The sequence below is a fragment of the Dermacentor silvarum genome, chromosome 7 (genome assembly GCF_013339745.2).
Source record: "Dermacentor silvarum isolate Dsil-2018 chromosome 7, BIME_Dsil_1.4, whole genome shotgun sequence".
Taxonomy (NCBI): Eukaryota; Metazoa; Arthropoda; class Arachnida; order Ixodida; family Ixodidae; genus Dermacentor; species Dermacentor silvarum.
The window spans coordinates 27187695-27211084 of record NC_051160.1 but is presented as its reverse complement, the minus strand read 5'-3'; the positions used below and the strand labels follow the sequence as shown (position 1 = coordinate 27211084).

The following is a 23390-nucleotide window of genomic DNA, read 5'->3' as shown; positions in this document are numbered from 1 at the left end:
AAAATTTTAGGTCAGTGCTCCTTTAATGAGGGGAGTAACGACATAACAATAACTTGTTGCTCCTCTGATTCCCGAAATAAGACCTCCACAAGAATACCCGTTTGGAAGAATATGTTTTAGGGCGAGCTTGAGGACTCTGGGGTGCCCATTAACGTGACGAGAAAACAAAGACTTTAGTAGGAGGGAGTGGGAAAGAACATTTCTAGTACATTAGAAAGTAGTACATTAGAAGTAGTACATTAGAAGTAGTACATTAGAAGTAGTACATTAGAAGTAGTACATTAGAAGTAGTACATTAGAATAGTAGTACATTAGATAGTACTTCTTTAATATTTCTGTTCTTTGTCACAACGGTCATTTGTCATATCGTGCAGTCCATGTCAGTCAAGGTTTAGTGTCTGCTCTTTTTCCTTCCTACTCCCTCATAGTACAGTGTTTTCTCATCGCACTAATGGGTACCCGTTTAGAGTTGTGCTCTCTCTTTTATATCACTCGAGAGATCAGCATCTGAGAAGAACAGGAACCACGCGTGGGCGCACCTTTATCTTTCCGGGCCTCCTTGCAGCCGACTTGAGGGCCCCGTATCGAAGTGCTTCTCGACCCTGAACAGGTAGACCCAGCACTCTGGAATGGGGAATCGGATCTGGACATCCTCACAGGGCACCTGGCCGTGCTTGCGGCTGTGGTAGCCAGGCACTAGGACATCTGCACGGAGCTCCACGTGCCTCGGCGACACCCGCATCACAACCTTCAGCTGCACGAAGAAGCGTACCCAACGTCAAGAAACTATCTGGCAAAGGAAAGGCAGTCACTAAGAGGTGTGTATCGCTGCTGGAACACACCCATGAAGTTTTTACCTGCTCCCACTGAGAACCGACTCCTAAGTTGAAAAGGTTGCCAAGTATAGTGGACACCATTTTCATCTAATGACAAGAAATATATTATCTGGCATAGCAGTGAACTTTTGTTCACCCGTGAAAGCAGAATTACTATTCAAGAAAGATCAAACATCGAATACGCATGTTTTCATTATATACATGTAGGCCGGCAGCATCTTTTGTGCAGTACAGTAAGTGGCATACCATTCGACACCGCGAGAAAGTTGTAGTTTCAACCATAATGCAAAATCGTGATGCAACATATGGCACAATATTAGGTACCACGTCTTACATTGTTTCGTGCCGTATTGAAGAGGACCAGTTGTCATAACCAGCAATAAGCTGATAAGAGGTGGCCAGACTAGACTGTGGGCCGTAGAAGTGGCACTCAGATTCTCTGGTGACCAGCTGTTTACACTACAAGTTTGTGCGCTTACAAGACCGAATGGCAAAAGTTCACATGCAGGTGGAAAGCTCCAAACAGAGCTTGCAGAACACGGCCTTAGACAGACGCTAAAGAGTATAGTGCTAAATCAGTCTACACTGATAAAGCATTCTTTCAAAACTATTCTTACCCACTTGGCTGAAAAATTTTTTACTATTACTGTACAAAATGAAGGCCAAACGTTTTAAAATTTCATACTATGTTGGCGTGATGTGTATTTAAAAATATCTTCTCATTTATGAGCCATTTTGGTGCAAGAAAAGTTCTCGAAACTAGCCTGATTAACTCTTTAGTTCCTTTAGCATGTAATAAAGTCCTTTATCAATAAACAATTATCTATGCAAAGGACACTAGGAGCATTCTTCAATGTATATGTATACAGGGTGATTATTTTTAAGTTTTATGGAATTTAAAAAAAATCGCCTGTGGCAGATAGCGTAATTCTTGTCCTTGAGCTGGATTATTCAAAAAGGTGAACATTACTAGCACGAGAAATCGAAACACATATTCAACTAATTAAGAAACATTCACTAATTACCTTAATTACTTTACGGCACATATTGTCATTGATTAATTGTAGCCGGTGAGCTTGCAAGGCATATCCACTTGAAATGAATTTCCAGGATAAGACCACTTTCGAGATATTTTGCAAAATGTGGAATGATGTACATGGGTGTTCCAGTTACTTTTGTGATTCAATGCATGAAAGCGTTTTATTAAAGAAGTGGAACAACAGTGCATTTTTAGTGCAAGTTTGATGGCACACATCTCCAAACTGGCGTCTTTCTGGAAATTAATTCCAAATGGATACACGTTGGAAAACTCGCCAGCTACAATTCGTAAATTGTAATATGTGCCATAAAGTAATTAATTCAAAAGATAATTCGCACATTTCTGTAAATTAGTTGAATATGTGTTTCGATTTCTCATGCACGTAATGTCCGCCTCTCTGAATAATACAAATCCAGCTCAAGGATTAGAATTATGTTATTTGCAACAGGCCATTTTTAAATATTCCATTAAACTTGAAAATGATTACCCTGTATAAGATGAAGACAATAACGGCAGACAGTTGTCGTCTAGCCGGCGTAGTGCCCGCACCTTGGCCAAGATAATCGGCCAGGCAAGAGGCCGCTGCCTTCATCTTTTCCACAATCTAGACACGAGCGAGTGATGTCGAAATTTAAGTTCTACGACATCACGGTGCGCTGGTGCTGGAAGGGGTTGTTATCCTCATACAATATGGCCCATACCCACTGTGGGGAATCGGCCAAGACTCGAGTGAATAAGGCCTAACGAATATAGAAGTTAAATTTCACTTGCAAGTTTGCGAGAACTGGTAAATTTAATGCGATAGATGCAACACAATGGATGGCGTAATCTGGACTGAAATGTCACCACTTGTCTTTCGCTTTTGTGCCCTTTTCTGCCACGCCAAGGTTCCTCTCACAGTAAGAGTGGTCATTTCACTACCACACATGCGTGATTTACTATATTTACCCGAACATAACGTGCACCTTTTTCCCGGAAAAGATTGCCTGCGGGTTACAATCAGATGTGAAATCAAAACGTGTTCCAAAACGTGAAACCAAAACCAGATGTGTTCGCAGTGTTGGCAACAGCCCACCGCCAGAGCTGTTGGACGCAGCATCATCGTCATCACAACGTGAAGGTTGGTGCGGGTTCATTTTGTGCTCGGCCACGATGAGAAGTGCTATTTTCGGTCAATCACTTCGGAGATGCTATCCCTTTCGTAAAGGTTTCGGGTGTCCGTCTCAGCACTGGATACGTCAGTGTATGTATATGTCCGCCAGCATTTCCGGCGCTGTTCCAAGCCCGCTACTGTGCACAGTGCCAGAATTGCTCTCGGCAGCATACTAGTCCGATTGGCGTAAAATCTCGTAAAAATGATCGCTCGAAAAGACCACCCCGTGCATGTGTATCCGCGGCCAACGACGTGCAAATGGCAACACCGACGCGCCACTTTCACTATGAAAGCTCATAGAAAAAAAATTGTATTCTGTGGAGATGAATTCTACACCTTTTTTCTAATAGCGAACATGGGGGGCACGCTATACTTTTTTTTTTTGTAAGTCGGGCGCCTGTTACGTTCGGGTGCACTTTTATTATCTTACTTCAAACCTGCGAAAATTGGGTGCGTGTTAGGTTCGGGGGCACATTAGAATCATGTAAATACAGTACTACTTATGCAATTAATTTTATTTTATTCTTTAGTCTACCTTTAAGTGCCAGCATCATGTAGTTAACGGTCGTTTGCGATATCTTCACTATGCGGCATTGCTACGACACACGACAAGCATCAAGCTGAGCAATGGCTATGCAAAACACAAAACGCTTCTGTGGCCACAACTTTGATGAAATTGCCAAGCAGATATTTCCCTGAAGCACTTCACTGGGCAAAAGCCTGTAAATGAGCTTTCCGGAAGGGCACATCATCATCATGCCCTTCCTGGCCCAAAATATTGTACCACAACTGCAATCCGCACCTGTAGATAGTCCAAACAGTAGAGGTACTTAACATTTGAACATCTCTGTCACAAGTGGAGCCACAAGTTACAAGAACAGTTAAAAGAATGTTTAATGAAAAGGGAGTTAACTAAAAGAAAAGCATGTCCTTTCGTTTCAGTTCCATGGCCACGTCTCTCAGTGGGATCACGAACGCCACTGAAGTGAGGGGGGTGAAACGCAAGACGTGTCGAAGGAAGCAGCTGCAAAGTGCAGTCATGCCCGACGGAGTCCTTGCTCTCGCTTCTTGCTCTCTTCACCGTAACATTTGTTGCTGGGTAAGTTGGTTAAAGTCAAAGGGATGCATATTAGTGCTAGTTCGATGAGGAAACAAAGGCTTAAGAAGATGGGAGCGTGAACCATTGTTAAAGAACAAAGATCATGTGCACTTAGATTGCCTGCAAGTGTGAGCTAGCGCTCTGCGAGATCAAGATACTGGGCAGCAGCAGTGACACGTTGGCACGGGAATTGGTGGAGGCTTTTCATATTAATAAAAAGAGGCACAAACTGCAGAATTTTGGCAGCGAGTTCCAACTGTTTTGACAAGTTGCTGCGATCTTCGACACAACCGCTGCACGCATGTGGATCTGGTGTGTTCTTCGACTTCACTCTCCAAATAAAGAGCTGAAGTTTAGCACCCGCCCTGTATCCTTCCTACCTCCTGTCTTCACAGTTTGTCTTCTCGTCGCACTAAGCATGCATCCCTTAGTATGTTCACCATGCTTTATCAATCGGGTACTACACAGCTGCGAAGCGGCAGCCACTCACTAAAGCATTGGAGGGGCATTTGTGCTACCATGGTGATGCTCACAATAGTAGTCAGCAGACAGAAAATACAGTCCTGGAACACTGTTTGCCGACCCCCTGCCAAGCACAAACCACCACCAAGGCCACGGTCATTCCGGAACAGCAACATTCTTGAACACCACTGGCGTAATAATGGCAAGCGGCGTCATGTTAACAAGCCGTGCTGTGCAGACCCTCACCTGCAACGGTAGTTCCCGCGCTTTCGGTGGCCGAATCCGAAACCGCATCAATTCAAACAGGCAGGCATCGGGAGGGTGCAACCTGGGCGGCAGCAGGGTTTTCAAAAGTTGCAGTTAAGCCCATGCACCCAAAGGGACAGTCAGTAGTCGCCAACAAACTCAGCCAAGTAATACAGCCAACCGGTGTTAATTCAAGCTCAGACAACTCCACAAGTTACAGTTAATTCATGCAAATCTCAAAACTGATAGACCCACTGTGCTTTCACTGAACATTGAAGCTCCTTAACCCTTTAAGTGCCAGGGAAGAGACTTTTACCCCTGTCAAACAGGCAAGTTAAGTGCACTTACGGAGAGTGGCACTCGGTTTAAGTGCACTTTGCCAAATCTAAACGTCGCAAGTAGAGTGTCACTCGCAGAAGAGTGCACTCCGGTCGGAGTACGTTCAGGGAATGCACTTTGCTGGCCGAGTGCGTAGTCGCGTGCCAGTGGTTTCAATGGTAGAATATGTAATGCATAAAAAATGGGCACAGAAGTTCATTTTAGTGGTTGAACAGCTCTTGCGCACAGTTAATAGGCTAAAACTTGCTCATATTCTGTTCTACCAGGATCAAATGCCGCCTTGTCACACGCCGCTATGTCGTTCTCGATTGGCTAGGCATTTGTCGTTGCTGGCATTGACTTGTCACATTCTTATAATAAAAATTCTTGTTTTTTTGTTTGTTTAAAAAACATAGATTAAGTTTGTTTTTTAATAATACCACATAAAACAATCACTTTTTAGAAATATTTTTCTTGTTAATCTACATCTTCACAAAACACGCTCGTAGCCTGTCGCCATTTTTTAAATTCTTTTTTAACTGCGAGTGTGCTCCGTTTTCCCGTTTAGCACCGCGTAGCCCAAAGTGTCACTCAAGGTCCCAAAGTGCACTCCCCGTAAGTGCACTTAACTTGCCCGCTTGACAGGGGTTTTACTTTGTTCAAAATTTTTTTGGCAATTAGTGCCAATGACGAGTATCGTGCCCAGGTGTTTGGGCTCTCTTTCCAAGTGCTAGTAATGGGCCACGCTGGTCCAATTCACTATGACTTTCTGGCGAGTTCCCTTTTTGACCAGTAAGGAGCATACAGACTCCACTCGTCTACGTTCATCTGGTAGAGATTTTAACAATGGCCGCTGCCAGTCTAGTGCTGCGGCGCCCGTCACGATAGTGTGGCTTTCATTTGATCTAGTCATCAAGCTCAGAAGATGATCTGCTTCGGCGTGAAAGCATTGACAGTGATGGCAGTGTTTTCTATGCTACAGACACATCCAGTCACTTTGATGTAACAGGCTGACGATAGTTTTGATATGGCGTGGCAGTGAACGAAGTTAGATAGATGGACTCTTCTACCAGTGTCACCTCATTTTAAATTTGTGTATTTTCAGACAAGTTCGGAATTTGCTACCTCCCTGTCATGTATATTTCGAATCTGAAAAAAATCAGCTATCCAGATGTGTACTATAGAAATAATTTTCAGAACTTTTTCAGAATTTTTTGCTGGCACAAGTTAACTGGAACAAGCTTTTAGGTTAATTTGGTTGGTTCAAACTTTTTTCACTCCCAGAACAGAACACTCTGATCAACAAATGGCTGAAGGGGAAAGGGGGCATTCATACGGAATGCATATTCATAACATGCCCACATGTTTGATATCAAGGCTGCTGTGTATGTCTGGCAGGTGCCAATATGAGGATGCACAATAGAAATGGTAGTGACGCGTTTGCAGATCCAATATCCTCTTTCTGTGGGGATTCCCTGAATTGAAATGTGACCTACCAGTGGTCATACAAACACCGTCCACAGCTGAAAGAACTCGCAGAAGCTACCGCTGCATAATCTATGGTCTATAGCAGTTTGAATTAACACAAGTCAGCTGTACATTGAACCCACATCACATGCACAAGTGCAAAACATGCAATTTGCTTCATAAAGATATGCTAGTACTATTAGGTTACTTCCTGAATTAATTACCCATGTCTTGACTTCTATGGAGGAACAGTTTACTGTCATGACCATTATAGCTCAAATTTTGAATGAGCCTTCCATGCTTTGGATCAATCTTAAAAGTTTGTTGTCTTCAGACAAATGTATTTCTTGATAATAAATTCATGGGCATACATTCCACGAACTGATTTTCAGGCAAGTTTGGAGTTCAGTGTAGGGCAAAGGCTACTCCAGGAAATATCCAATCACACTTCAGTCCTGTATCATTCGAGCCAACCCCAAACCTTTCAAATTTCTCGATCTCATCACATCACGTGGTCTTCCGCTACCCTTGAATTGAATTCTCGGGTTTCACATGCTAAAACCACAATTTCATGGTGAGACATGCCGTAGTGGGGCACTCGAGATTTTGACCACAAGGGGTTCTTTAACATGCGCCCAATGCACGGGACACTGGCGTTCTTGCAATTTACCCCCACCAACATGCGGACGCCGCGGTCGAAATTCGATCCTGTGACCTCGTGTTTAGCAGTGTAACACCATGGCACTAAACCGCCAATGTGGATTTCGCTACCCTCAACTGCTTCCTTTTCCTTGGCACCCATTCTGCTATGCTCCAATAGACCACTGCTTTAACATGAGTCATTGCAGTACATCAAAAGGACTTGCTGAGGGCTTAGTTGGTGCGTACTTGACATAGTTAAGTCAGTACACACACACACACACACACACACACACACACACACACACACACACACACACACACACACACACACACACACACACACACACTGCAAAAGAAAAAGAAAAGGATTTCTTTTTTTTTAGTCTGGTGTGTGCAAGTTTGCGCTGGTTGACTTTGTCACGCTGCACATCCCGTTACATGCATTACATGACCTAACAGCTACGGTGCCACAAATTATATTGGCTTCTATGCTACAATTGCTCCCTTTCTTATCCTTCACTGCACAGGTTTACTTGGTCTGTGTTCCTTTTCCACACCTTTGGGTATTACGAAACGACTACAAGAAAAATCTTCCAGCCTGCCCAAGTTTTATGGACATAGTGCCATTCAGCCAATGCAGTCCTCATGTTACTCTTCTTCAGGCAGGTGTTGTGCGTTTTAACTCTTTATCAACTATTCCCACTTGACTCTTGCCACTTGAAAGTACATAGTAGAAACTATCGCACACTTTTAGCATGTCAAGTACGAGACTTGGCAAGTAATGATGATTGGGAAACTAATAATAAGGGACCACATATTTGATGCCAAGGCTGCCCTTGAAATACCGGACCTTGCGTTGTCAATGTTATCATGACGACATGACACAGAGCAAACAAAATTTGCTCGCAACATGTAGCAATGGTGCTAAATGTGCGAACGAAAAGATAAATGAGTGCGCTGCACACGTTTCTTCTTGCTATGCCAGCGTGTGAACGATCGCAAGAACAAAACGAGCAAATGTAAGGCCATCGCATCACCGAAGCCAAAACTGGTTAGCAGAAACAAGTATTTGGTTGATTATATAGGGCTCCTTCATGCTTGCCAGTATTTCTTTCATAGTGTTTATAGGATCTGAACCTATATTTAACGCAAAAAAAGAATTCCAAGTTGAAAATGTCATGTCCTTGAAACAAGCTTCAACTTGCAGTTTGCCAGACTATGCTGGAACTCTGACTAACGTACGAGGAACATGCAGAAGCATGCTATAAAGACTGCCAACGCACTCGCAAGGCATGCCATTTGCGTGGTTTACAGCTCACATGCGACATGCTGATGCAACATGCCAGAGGCAAGCAAGTCACACGAACTCACTTGATGATGCGGTTGTTCTCAAACTCGTCCTGGAGGACGCACGAGTGGAACTCGCAATTTTCCAGGCGGATCCACTCCTCAGTGACAACAGGCATGATGTCGTAGCGGCCCACGACTTCCTTGCCCTGGCGGGTCAGGTCGTTGATGCCCACCTCGATGTCTGGCATCCCTGGTCACCGAAGCGCCGTTTCAAACGAACGTGAAGCTTCCACACCTTTGCACAAGGCATCAGCCAAAGAAAGCAACTAACAATCGACGCGGCTGACTAACACACCACACAGTCAGATCCCTCATCGCAGGTCGATATGCACAGGAATCATCCCGAATGTACCGTATTTACTCTAATCTACGCTTTGAGAAAAGTCTGCACCCTCTGGGGCCTATCTTGTCACCAAACAATAACTACTACCTAGCCATCCTGGTGTACTTTCAGGTTATGAACAGCATGTGCATTATCAGCATGACATAGCATTCTTAACAGGAAAGTAGCAAGCACAGAGTTTTTCAAGAAAGGAAATACAAACAAGACAGATCATTATTTTGGGGGGACATGATGAGCCTAAAATGCTGTAAACGTTTATTTATTGAGTGTAAATCGAAAGCACACCAAATTTTGTAACAGTAAAAAAGTATATAGCATGCCTCCAATTTCCACTATCAGAAATAGAGAAAACCTGCACAATTTACCTTCACAAAATTAAATTTCAGTTATACTGACTCTCAAACCAGTATCATCGCTGCCCATATTTTATATATGTTTTAATGCTGAACAAAAATATATTGATATTGCTTTGTTTTCATGTACAGTAGACTTCAATTACTTCGAGTCTGGTTAATTCAACTTTTCAGTTAATTCCATCCCAACCGAATGACCCGGCCAGTGCCCATACATTTATATGGACCCAAACTTCAGTTATTTTAATCTTAAAATTGGCTTTCGCCAGATAATTCGAACTTGACTGGTCAGCTACGCCGCAAGGCAGTCGTGTTATGCGGTGAAGCATACCAAAAATGGAAAGGGGCTACTGTCACGGGACATGGTAAGCATTTATAAATTATACAGGTGTGCATGCACAGTCTCCGGTCACAGTACGAGCACCTAGATGCCTAAACAGCATACTGGCAGTTATTCAGAGCTGTTCTTGACCTTGATGTGGCAATTTGGGTCCATGCATGCCTCATATGTGAGACAGTTAACAGGGCCTAGTAGGCGTTCCATAATTATACGCGGGCGCATGCACCGGGCACCAAGAAGCGGAGAAAAACCACCTGGGAAAGCTAGCAAAAAGGAAGGCGGTAAGATGGAAAAACTGAAAAAGTCGGGGGTACGTTTAAAGCTAACAAAAGAGCGGGGGTCTATCTTAAACTCTGGAGGCCTGCCAGTAAACTCAATAGGCATCTCGGTGCTCCTACAGTGACGGATATGGCACATATGCGTGTATCCCGGAAAGTGACCTATGCGTGTATCCCGGAAAGTGATCTGTCGAATCGAATACTTTGGATCCATGATTAATGGGGATTTTTAGGCAGTCCCCGACAAGTCCAAATGAGCTGTCATTTTATCAGGTGATGGTGAACTTTTTATTTGCTTGCAATTACGTCTCAGTCTTTGTCTTTAATTATGGGTCAGGCAACTGGAAAATCCTTCAGAGGCTGAGTTGTGCATAGCATCTGTTTTAATATTCAACAGTACCTTTGCATAATACGTCTACCGGGTATTGTGTTTTTTTTCTCGCAGTATTATGGAAAACACATTAGAGGGGTTCTATTGCATTATGAAATATCGTAAGTATTCTGTATCAATTTATCACTTAAATATACCACAGAAAACTTATGAAATCAGCGGACTGCATACAGAAAGTTTACGAGAGACGATACTTCACAACTATACATGGTTTATTCTGCCACTAAAGCAAGGTGCCCCAGTGAATGAATCAAATAAATGAAGAAGCAATGGCCAGTTAGCAACTACTGCAGATACTCGTACTCCTTTCTAAAGGGTATATGCAAGGGAAGTGGTGTACTCACCAGTAACAAATGCAAGGAAGAAGACGCGCACACGGGCCTTCTGTTTCCACACATGTCCCGTCTTGTCCTGCTCGACAATAAACTCGTCCTGCACAGTCACCTGGATCTCTTCTGTCTTGTAGGTAAGTGCTCGGTCTCGATGGATCTGTAGCCGGAACAAGGCATCCTCCACGACCTGCATAGTGTTAGGTTGCATTATGCTCAGCTGTTGCACAATGTCGGCATCCTCCCTATAAGTTGACCCACGGCAAAGGCTTCTACCATACTAGCGTCGAGTGAAACAGCAGCTGAAGCAACGACTTCTTTGAGAGAAAAAAAAAAAAATGCGCTATATTCACTGCTTCACAAAAACAAAGCAACCTGTACAGTCGGCCTCAAAAGTTTGTGAGATGAGTGTTCTGTGAAAATCCGCATTCCAGGCCCAGTTTCAGCTTGTGGCTAGTCACATATACAAGCATGGCTGAACTTCATTATAACGTAGTCAACTTAAACATGAAAATACCTTCCTTTTATTCAATATTTGTTGTTAAATGCTGATATCGGCAAGAAACACTGTAGGTTTACTTTGTTATGTCCGATAATTTGTTATACCATATTTGTTATATCGAGGTTTAACTGTACAGGTGGTAAACCTGAAATTCAACCTGTGTGCCCAACCATGGGAAATGTACTGCTTTATTTTCAGATCCTGCCCCCCATAAACTTACGACGCCACCTCTTGTACCACCTTATATGAAATATAATTTTGCCATTAGCCCAGTCTCATTTTTCTACATGCCAGCAAGCTAAAGTAACACATTGGAAGGGCTCATGCACTACAGTGAGTGCATGGTTTGCAGCCACTTGTATCAAAGGTTTAAAAAGCTTTGAATGAGCAGTGTTTCCCCTACATCGCAGACAGGCCCTGCCCAGTAAAAGACATGCACACTGCTAATCTATTGAGCACCCGGAGTACGGCAGTCTCCTAGGACAAAAACCCCTGCATCTACTTCACATACTAATGCGTGAGGTTCAAGAGATGTTCAAGCCATGGTCGTCTCTACTGACAAATTGATTGTTTCTTATCCATAGTCATGTTTTGCATTTGTATAAGTTTTCTCCTGTTACTGCTCTAACATACCCCACTGTAAATAAGTGCTCATGGTTTTTTTGTTTTTTTGTCATTGTGATGAAATTCACATTGTGCAGTATTGTATTCTTATGCCCCTCCTGCTTGGGCCCACTAAAGAGCCTGCAGTATTTGGTAAATAAATAAAATAAAATAAAAATAAGTAACAAACATAAACAAATACCCAAGAAAGTGGGCAGTAGAACAGCCACCAAAAAGTACTCAGGGTAACCTTCCCATGATAATGAACATAGACAACTTTCTGTAACAGTCAAGGAAAAGTTACAGGGCCAGTGCTTTCACACGTGTTACTGCGCTGAGCATTCCGGCAGCGTTTGACGGCGCTTTTTGCTAGTTGATACGGATAATGAATCGGCATAGCTTTCACGTGTCGCAGCTTCACATATGCCCAGAGGCAAAAGAGAAAACCATAAAAAGATATGTTCACAGCACAAGGCTACACGTGGACAGAGACAAGAAAACACGGACAGCGCTGTCTGCTGCCTGGTGAAAGAAAAATAAGTCAAATGCTCAGAGGTCTATTTTGTCTTATTTTGCTGTTTGCAAGTAAGATGTTATTGTTTTCTGTTCCCCAGCCTAAACAGACGAGAATGTGGGACTTCTTTCAGGAGCACCCGTACTTGTGCGCGCTTTGTCTTTGTAGCTTTCCCTTCATCGGAACAGAAAGTTGTCTGCGAGTCAATGTTAGCGCACAGCACGCATACAATGGAAGGCGTAGGTTCGGCTCCCACCTGCGACCAGCTGCCTTTCTGCCCAATTCCATTCGCCTTTTCCTTACTTTTACATTTCAATCAAAAAGAGAACAGTTAATATCTCCCGTGCTTTCCCTGGCTTCGTCGTCTGTTGGCTTCGCGTGGTTGCGCGTAACGCACCTGGCAGAAGCTCTTGAGGTCCTCGCAGCTCTGGGTGCCCAGTTTGAGCAGCTGCGAGACCTGGGGTGCGTGCTCCAGAGGCAGGCCCAGCTTGGCAAACTGGCCAACACTCGTGATCTGGCCCTGCATCACCTTATGGATCTGGCCTGGACGCACACCCATCCGCTCCTTGTAGAACACGTACTGCAGTTTCACCGTGAAGATCTTGCCATAGGCGTCAAACTGCTGGGCACCCATCTCGGACAGGGAGTAGCAAGCCTGCGCACCGGGCATCGTCGTCTCATACGGCAGACAACAACCTCCCAAAAGAACATAGCGCATAACAGCTAGCAGACGAACAAAAAAATGTGTCACTGCTTGGAAAACTAAAAGAACACAGTAGAACCTCTGTAAATGGAAATCACCTAAACGGAACAACAGCCTCTAATTTGGTTAGATTTTTGTAGTACATGGGTAATGCAAAAAAACTTTTGTTAATATGATTGAAAATATTTGCAATTCTCTGTAAACAGGACCCGGAAAGCAAGCTCTAATGGATTTTCTCAGAAAGAGGCAGGGGCGACGGCTCCGGTAATCCGTAAGTGGTAAGTTCACACGCACGCTTTGTGTGCACACGTCTGTATGCTTCATGTACGGTCAGTGCAAGACAATGCAAAGAGCACTGACACGTCTTCCAAACTGCAAAACAAGCGTATTACTGAAACAAACTGTCGAAACTCGTGGCATAACATTGTTTACAAATGGGACCTATGCTGATGACTACATTGATAGGTGCTGGACTTTCGATTCATCGCTCGAAGTAACTTCAAAATTAAATTACAATGCGTTCTAAGCTGCATTTGCTATTGATACTTTACAAGTGATACCTATGTGCTCACAGAAATGGAATATACCAATTATTTTGGCTTAGGTTTTGTATCAGTACCCCTTTAAGAGCAGCCGCTGTTCCAATTGAAAAAAGTGGCCACATAAATGTATTTGAAATATCTGAGATAAAATAGAAATTTAGCATGGTCATGGCAGTGCAGTAGAGACATAATAGCATGGACTCATACCTGAGTATGAAGTACCAAAAGGTATCTATGCAAAATGCAAGCACCACCTGGTGACACTACATCTAACACACAGTAATCTTATTTCAATAGAGAGTTTAAGGGAAAGCTTTATATGTCTAGGCGAAATCGTATATGGCTATGCGAAATCGCGTGTGTACAGAAAACTATCATCATCAGCATTGGTTTAAGCGTCGTCGTCTTCTTCCGCAGCTGGCTTGTTGGCTCATGCTCGTGCTCGGCACGCGCTCATGCCACTACTCCCGCGTAGCCATTGTCGTAGTCTACTTCCACAGCTGGCTGCGTTGCCGCCAATCATTTCAGTGTAGAATTTCACTTCTTTTCTGTCGTCGCAATGGGGAGGCCGCATCTACGGTGGTATGAGCCACTGCTTAAGGGGGTATCAGCCATTCATTGTCTTACGTAACGGACAGCTTTTCTGAAGCAACTTAATTTCAAAGAATTGCAAGCCGCAATGGCGGACAAATGCTGCTAACCACGCCACCAAGAAAACTCGAGACATTGAACGCAAGCGACAACGGCGGACTGCGGGCATACGGTCAGTGACATTGTTCTCTCCGTCGCAGCTGATCGTGTGTGTAACCTCATAATTGAGAAATACTTCAATGAACCCTCGGGATTAACCCAGTGATAAACACCGGGGCCGCACGTTTCAGCCTTGCTGGTTAACCATCTTCACGAAGTGGAAGGGCTGACTAATTTTTTAGATAGCATTCACAAGAAAACGTAAACGCCTTACATACACATAGAAATAGTATCATCCTCACTGCACATGCTCTGTATGCTAGTGTATTCCTGTGGCTTACGTATGCTAACATACATTATTTGGCGAGATTAAGCTACATAATGTTTACAAACGCCAAGAAATAGCATTGTTGGCTCCCACTTCAGTGCAAAGTGTTGCAATAGCTGCATTCTCACTAACATTGATCACGAATAAATGGTGAATTAAGCTTTAGCTTCCTCACAACTTCACTGACTCGCAGGTTATGAGCAGTTAGCGTGCCTCATTTCTGAAACGATTAGACCATTGTGGCATCCGTAAGCCTGACAAGACACCTCGGCATAGGAACGGCAGGGTGTGTGCTAACAGATGGTTTTGTCTTACACAGGTTTGACACGAAGCATCAGAGGGTATACCGTCCGCAAATGTTTTCGTTACATTTGCGTTCCCGTACGTTAAGCTAAAAGTCCTCCAAGGAATTCTCATCACAGCATCGTGCAAAGTACTTGCGTTTAACATATGTAAGGCACCGAATGCTATTCTAACCCCCGTATTCTAGAATGTTTCTCCACTCGGCACTGTACCTTAAATCAAGAAAGTAGTTGGCAGTGCCACCCTTCGATAGAAGTGGTCACTGTTCCAAATTGCAACTCAATGGCAATTCTTGAGAAGCACAGTGTCTTCTTTAGTCAAGGGGTGGCGCTTTGCTCAACTCCATGGAGTGGAGGAAGAGGTTCGAGTCTAGCATAGTTTGAGAATACAGGGGTAAAACTGTCTAAAGAAGGGCAGTATCCAGCTTATCTGCTAGCATCAATATGGCACCAGCGTAATATCACGAAGAGAACAGTCCTCAACCTTTTTTTCTTAATTTTTACAAGTCACGGCCTAACACAAGAATGTTCCTGGTGTCTTATCGTTGAGCACAGCATCACAAGATGTCAGCACCAGCAATGCTTTACAAAACTAAAACCGCAGGTTTAGATTTCTAATGCCTCCACATAGGCCAAAAGATGTTAATTCCTTATTAAGGCTATTTATTATAATGCTATTACCTTATACTGTCAAGAGCAGTATAGGGTATATGTCTTACCAATGCTTATGATGTGAACAAACTCGGGGAGGAAATGTTAAGACAAACTGAACTTAGTTTCTTCCAGTTAATGATAAAAGGCCTACTTTTTACATCAAGGAGTGACTTCAAGCACCACTCAAATCTGAGCACAGAATTTTCTTGGTTCTCAGAATAAACAGCCTGTCATAAGATTCGCACACGAATATAAACGCCCTCATATTAAAAATTACACAGGCTCCATTATGACATTGGCACGAAAGAAAGTGTTACAAACAGCACCAACAAAACTGAAGGCAATTTACCATAGAGCACGGTAAAACAGCTGCTCGAGCGGCAAGCAAGATCCACATCAAGTGATAGTTTAAATGAGCGACCACAATGACACTGCGATTGTGAGTGGCAACTTACCTAACTTAAGGTTACTATGTCGTGTATGCAATGTGATTAGAAGAGATTCTTTTGCTGTGGAAATGGCAGCAACATTCAGGAAAGTTCTGACAGATGCAGGCAGGTCTTGTGCCGAGCAATAACTATTTAACGGTGGATAGGCACCGAAAAATGGGCACCGGAAAACAATAAACAATGTATGCGTGTCAATATTCGCACTAATTTCTCACCTGGAGCGGAACCTCTTGGAAAGGGTCAGCATCCTCCCTGCTGTTGTGCAAGTAGAGAATGTTCTGCTCAGTCATGCGCACGAACACCTTCTTCCAGTAACGGTTGCCCGTGATTTTCTTCTTGTTCGGATGTCGCAGCATCATCTCCCAGCCATCACCCTCAAACTTTGGCCGAAACTCCTCGAGCGGCTGCGATGTATCTTCATCGAAGAGTGGTGTCGACGGACTCTCTGCCGATTCGCGCTGCATGGCCGCGGCATCCCCCAATGCTGGCGTGGGTCCCACCTCGTCGACCACCGGCTCGTCCCGAATAGCTGCACCCCTGTCGAACGGGTTGAACCGAGACCGCACGGGCGACTTCGGCGGCGGCTGCAGCTTGGGCGGTGGCTCGAGGCTGGCCAGATCCGGCGCAGTGACCTCCCGCATTTTCGGTCGGATGACAACAGACAGGTCGGGTCCCACGTCATCGTCATCAAACGAATCTTGCGAGACTTCTTTGACAGGAGCCTTCGGCGATGCCTTGGGCTGCGGTGGCACTTTGGGTGCAAAGGGATCAAAAATGTCCATGCTACCGAAGCCTGCATCATCACCGTCCTCCTGCAACGATTGTTGGTCAAGTTCCTCAAATGCGGGAGCCAGGGTGGTGTCCTCAAATTTTTCGATGGCCTGCTCAAATTTTGCCGCGAATGCTTCAAAGGCGGTCGTGTCTGTGAAAGGGACAGCATTCTGTGCAGGCTCAAGCTGGATGTTGCTCGTGTCGAAAGGGTCAGCACCAGGTGGAGCCGCGGCAGCAACGTTGCTTGCACTGAAGGGATCATCGCTTGCCATTCCAACCGCAGCCAGAATGTCGTTTGTGTCAAACAAGCTGTTGCCACTTGCCGTGGCCGGAGCGGCAGTGCTACTCGTCTGGAAAGGATCGTCGCTCGCTGGCATGGCAGAAGCGCCAAAGGAGTCATTGCTGAAGGAGGCATTAGCGACAGTCGTAGCAGGGTCAGCGGCATCACTTGTGTCGAAGAGGTCATGACCGTCACTCACTACGGATGTAGTAGCAGTGACGTCAGTCGTGTGAAATGGGTCACTGCCAGTCGCAACCGAACCACTTAAACTGCTTGTTGCGAAGATGTCGTTACTGGTCGTCTTAGGCGGAGCAGCCACTCTGCTTGAACTGAATGGATCATCACTCAATGGCGCAGGCGGAGAAGCAACATTGCCTGAATGAAACGGGTCGTCAGAGGCTATCACAGATGAAGTAGCACCTGAATCTTTGCCAAAGAAATCGCACTCCGAAGATGTAGGTGGCACTTCATTGGTAGCAAAGTCTGCAAACAGCTCAGACTTGCTATTGATTGCAGCAGGTGGTTCCCGTTTGTCACTGGGCCCAATGTCGAACGGGCTCACATTCTCCCTCTGTGGTGTGATGCTGGCCAGAGCTGCTGGAATGGGCTCCTGGCTCTCTCGGCTGAGGTCTGAAAAAGGATCAAATGAGCCAACAGGCTCCACAGGCGAACCTCCAGCTTCCTCCGGAGACGTGTCGTCAAAGGCGACTCCCGACAGTTCACACTTGTCGGGTGAGAGGCCTCGGTCAAAGCTTGCCTTGCCAAAAGCAACCTGGAAGGCATCCGGCACCGCTGCTGCCGTTTCACGGCTCACCCGCAAACAGGTTAGTCGCGGGCTGCTGCTGCTGCTCAGTCTCGCTGCACTTAAAGGGATCGCTACTTGGTGGCTGGTGCACAGTGTCCTCGGACTCGCATGGAAACGTTGCTGCAATGTCCTGCAAAAGGTTACTCGCCTCACTCTGCGCAGCGCTCGCTTCTTCTGCACCTACAAGGGTGGCCTGAAAGAACGCCAAGTCTTCCTCGAGGTTGTCAAAAGGGTTTGTGCTCGACCTGCGCGAACCTGAAAAAAAGTTCGGAACATCGGGTGCAACATCACTAGTGTCACCAGTACTGAAGAGAGTTTCACCAGTCGTTGCAGACACGTCAGTGAGAAACGGGTTGCTCATCTCTGGGCTGGCTTCACTGCCGTCAGCCTCAACAGGTGGCGGTGGCGCCTCCTTGGCAGCAACGCAACGATCCACAAATGAAGTATCAAAGGGGTCAGGTTCGGTGCTTGTTGTGAGTGTGTCAACAAATGACGTGTCAAAGGGGTCACTGACGTCTACGTGAAGGGCTTCTGAGGGCTGCGGTTCCTCAACACCAAAACCACTGAGTAGGTCGAGGTGAGGTGCGTTTGAAGGCGGCGGTGGAGGCGGCTCCTCGATGCCAAAGCCAAACTCTTCGAGGAGCTTCCTGGCCTGGTCTTCGTCAGCGGCCGGCTGAGCTTCCGGTGGGGAACCGACTGATTCGCTAATGAGCTCACCAGATGGCTCGCTCACAAGGTCCTTCACCGAACCTCCAACCGGTTCCTTAGCCGGCTCTGAGGGCCCCGCTGCTTCTGCACCCTCGCTTTCCTCGAAGTTCACCCACGATCTGGCTGGGCTGACAGGATCGGGAGGTGCGGCAGCAGTTTCAAGGTAGTAGTCAGGCCGGGTGAGTTCAGTGATGGCAGAGCTCTCTTTTATCTTGCTTAGGGTGGTTTGGGTCTTTTGCACAGTGTCCTGTACGCGCTGCGTCAGCTGCTCAAAGAAGCGCCACTCCTCGCCGGTGTGCTCCTTGGCGGCACCTTCTGGTGGCTGCTGGCCCTCGGCTAGCTGCTTGGCATAGATGGCAGCTTCAACCTCGTCACTCTCGGGGCCTCCTCGCTTGTGGCCCTTGATCTTCTTTTTGAGGAAATTCATCTCCTAACACTACCCTGCAAAAAGAAAAAAAAAAAGAAAATCAAAGTTCTCACTTAGTCGACTCGTGGCTAATGGCACGAAAGAATATAAGACTAAAGGCTGCTAATCAGTTTTTCTATCATGCCAGATCCATAGATTCCTTCAACTTAATTGCCTTTCATGTTCCCTGCAAAACTACTTTTTACGTTCAATATTGTAGTAGAAAAGTCCCAGCAAAAACAGGTAACTCCATACTTATGAGAGCCAAAGGAGACTTCAACAGAAGTGGCCAAACACACGAAATATACTACTTAAGTACATTACTTAAAGCTAGATTACCAAAAAAACGTGAAGGGCAACTTAAGCCTCACCTAAGTGCCACTTTTTAACGTTAACAGCAGGAGCTGTTTCTTCACCTTACATCCGGCTATACATTAGTGTAGTAACAAGGTAATCATAGGGCAGGTCAAAGCAATGTGCCACAAAAACAAGCCATGCACTAACCAACTGGGAAAACAAATACCGCTGTTAACGTTGACACCAAGGTTCTGCAATGTGACCTTTTCCACTTTCTTTTAACTGGAGCACAGAGCATATAGGGTGCTCTAAGTACACAGCATAAGGAACCTAAGTGTAGTAGTACATGAAATTCACTGTTACATTGCCCCTTACAATTCACAGGTATGTCAATATTAATGGCAATAAAAGCCACTACTATTTGCTACTCTCGTGTTTTCAATCGCTGGACAATGAGTAAGCTTGTGGCATCCTGACCTCAGCTCGTAAGTTGTACCAGCTACAAATACACGACAGGTATTTTCAAAGCATTCACAAAGTAAGGAACAGGGCAATGAATCAACATGGATATTCAAACTTTATGCTGTCCTTGTGGTTCGTAAACAGCATGGCTAAGTGAGACTTGAGCTACAAATTGATTGAACTACCAATAGTGCAAATTTGCTTTCAACACTGGTTTCTCTATTTACTTCGAGAGTGTCTGTGATACCACATGGTCATAAATGGCTGTGTCTCAAAAATTCCACCAGGCATTTGTTCACGGCATCTGAAGTACCGTCTTTTCACGCGTATAGCCCGTCGCTGCATGCGACCGTAACGCCCAATAACCCATCTAACCCATACAAATAACCAGGTACAAAAATGTTCAGGCACTTGTAAATATATGCCAAATATACAAGGAACAACTAATACTCCAATCAAAGCTCAACAAACAATCACGTTTTGTAGGTTCAGGCATCGCCGCTTTCACTGCTGAAGCGTGATTCCGCTTCCAATCAACGCTGAGCACGTCTCCATAATCTGCTTCACCGCAATGCAACTTTCGCCTTGGAATGCGGCTTCGCTGCAACAAGATCCCCACTGCCGTGAAGCCGCATCTACAGGCAAACCTTTCGTTGCTGTGAAGCCGCATCTGAAGGTAAAACGCGTGTAACAGCGCCCCGCATCAATTTCAGGCGATACCGCACACCGTGTAACACAAAACTTCACATCGTACTGGAATTTTTTCGAAATCTTTATGCGGATTTTATTCAAGCGAACATGCGGTTAGAACGCGTGCAACTATTTTTAGGAACCTGCAACGGGGCACAGGCACCGTTTTACACAGATGCAATTAGCAAATGCTGGAAAAATCACATCAAATTTGCTTAAATTAAATTCTAGGCCTGGATCCAGCCGCAGCGCGAAGCCGTAGCCACTAGGTTACCACCAGCGGTCCAAGTTTTGTTAATATTCCCAATGTAGTCGAATAAATTCGCATTTTCATGGCAGTAACTACACTTGGTCAGGAGCCAAAGCATGAACTAACGCCGAGCAGAATTTCTTTAGGACTATGCTTACGGTGCTTTCACGGCGCAGCAGCACTAGTTTTCTTCAGCATAACAGCCACGTCCTCGCGTAATGCTCAAGTACTGCTGGCGCTCTTCACCCGTTGACAATGGACCCCCTGCGGACTACACTGCCAACAAATCGCGTTCACGATGCACGTCAGAAACCTTACACCAAGCCTCTACTTGTGAGGTGCAGTTTAGGCAACACGAAGGTCACCTTCAGTTCTATAACAAAATTATTTATTCCTTCGGGCAACTCGGCGCAATACGATACTGCGAAGCCAACGTGCAGACGTGAAAATCTCGCGTCAGATCATGTCCTCCGCAAGGCTCTTGACAACACTACACCCGACAGCTGCCTCACAATGAGTACCTTAATTGTAGGCAAGAGGCGACTCCGCATCAATTCCTAGTGCCTCCTCTGGACACGACAGCCCTCGCGCGGTTTCAGCTGCTTGTCACAGAAACCCGGAAACATCAAAGGCCTTATTATCCACGTAGACTCCTTCCGCGTCCAAGGCGCGAAGAAGCAGATATGGACGACTCAGGCATGTCCAAAAGGAGGAAAAATATGTTGTTGCCCATGAGGAACCTATCTTCAAATAAGTTAAGGAAATTAGCACACAAAATGCAATGTTCAACGGAGCTAGCTCACGTACGGTCACGTCCTTCAGGGCTGATGTCTTTTGGGCATGCATTCTATACCGGTGACATGCGCTTAAAGGGAAGCGAAACAAACTCTACAAATTATCCAGTCTTCCATTAAACGAAAGGGCCCAAAGAAGGATTCCTACGCGAAAAGCAATATGACTCATGCGTATATCCCTTAATTATCGTCAGCAGCAACTAAAGAGGGGGGGAGGTGAAAAAATCGCCGGCCCCGCAAATTCCCGAATCCTTCCGTTCTTCAAGTGAAGTGTCCACACGCGTGTCGACACAACCTCCACAGTGTCTTCACAACCGTTTCAGGAAAAGGTCCTTTCCTCTCAAGGAGCCGGCGATCCCGACGGAGCGGGGAGGGGAAAAAAAAAAGTGAAAAGGCTTATTCCGCAACACCAAGCCCCGACTGCGATATCGGAGAGCACAAGGCACAGACGACGATCCGCAAATCCCGGTCGCCGAGGTCACGCTCCCGAAGGGGACGATCGACACAACGCGCGCGCGGTAACACGGGGGGAAAACAGGACGACGCGTACACAACCTCTGCCGGCGGCGATGATGAAGATCCGCGAAAATGCGCACAAGCCGGGCGACCCAGACCGCACCACCACGGGGTTACCGGAGTGCGAGCTCGCCATCTTTTTCCCGATCGATAACCCACAGAGCGCGCGCGCGCGCGAGCGCGCGCCAGAGACCACTAGCACTGGAGAAGGCCGGCGGCACTCCGATCGTAGACTTCGCCGCAGCCCGGCGCGCCGGGAGAGTTGCACGGACGGTATACCGCGCTCGCTCGCTCACCCGTCCTGGCCCCTGCGGCGTGCCGTCGCACGTAGAATGAGGCATGCCGCTGCCGAATGGAGTTGGCCCCGGGTCTCGTTGAAGCTGCAGCAGCACTTCGGGAGCGGCCGGCGGCTTCGCAGCTAGCTGGCGCGCCACGCCAGGACGCACGAAGAACAACTTCGATCCGCGCGCAGCGCCCCGCTACTTCGCCGGCGATGCTGGCGGCGGCTGGAATCGGGATGCGCAGCCGCCGAACGACGCGCGCGCCGCCGCTACTTGAAACCCGAGACTCTGGCCGGGCGACGTCGTAATGGGTAGACATGCATTCGGTGGTAGTACTACGCGCGCGCGCGCGCGCCATTAAGCACGGTGGTGGTTCGCACTTCGCTCGACCACGCCCCCTGCTGGCGAATGGGGAAAAAGGGGAGTGAGAATGAGATGGGGAAGGAGGGCGAAATACGCGGATTTTCCACTAATGCGTCGTTCACCCTGACAACAGCACCTGCCGCCCACGTTGTTTCGCCTAGCTGGATCAGGTGCCGTTACACTACCAAACTGAATGGCAGCATTAAAATGGGGCCTTCCTTTATTTCGCTGGGGAACCCAGCTTGTGGTACACTCTGACTCACAACACGGCCGTGGCTTTGTGGGGCAATGACGTACCACGAAAGTAAACGATAAAGAATAGAATATGTAGACAAGTGCCAGAGAAGTGCCCTGCACAAGTGCCCGTACGAACACAAAGTGCCGGTGCAGCAGTGAATAAAGTCAAAGAATGCATGCATACACTTGGATGCACATTGCAACAGGAAGAACCATAAGCAAATGACGGCTTGGAAGCACACGAGCGTGTTGCTCAGGCATGTGCACTTACACACACCTTTAACAGCACACAAAGAGGATGAATGCCAATACCCAAGGATGCAAGGTGATGGGAAAAAAACAACAATTAGATGGAAAACAAATCAAATGATTGAAAATACCAACTACAAACGATTTAGTAAGGTTAACGTTTCAGCTCCTTCACAGGAGCCTTGTTCACAAACGGAACTAAAGCGTGTCAGAGACCCCTGGCGTACACAGATGGCAAATTTCCATCGTTTCAGTTGAGTGTCCCCATCGTTTGGATATGAAGCCACTCTAGACAGACGCATGGTTTCATTCTTTTCTTTTGCAATTACACATGCCTGATTTCAGTTA

General features: G+C 46.1%; 1 protein-coding gene across 1 annotated transcript in view; it reads right to left on the bottom strand.

Moving 5' to 3' along the window:
• LOC119457822 (protein stoned-B-like) overlaps positions 1-22354 on the bottom strand; it is a 30064-nt gene extending 7710 nt beyond the window's left edge. Inside the window, 9 exon segments of the mRNA XM_049670471.1 lie at positions 540-586; positions 589-754; positions 4836-4917; positions 8634-8802; positions 10662-10836; positions 12663-12920; positions 16149-17839; positions 17841-18938; positions 22209-22354. Coding sequence (XP_049526428.1) covers positions 540-586; positions 589-754; positions 4836-4917; positions 8634-8802; positions 10662-10836; positions 12663-12920; positions 16149-17839; positions 17841-18924 — 3672 coding nt within the window. The 5' untranslated portion in view covers positions 18925-18938; positions 22209-22354.
• Between the last annotated feature and the right edge of the window lie 1036 nt (positions 22355-23390).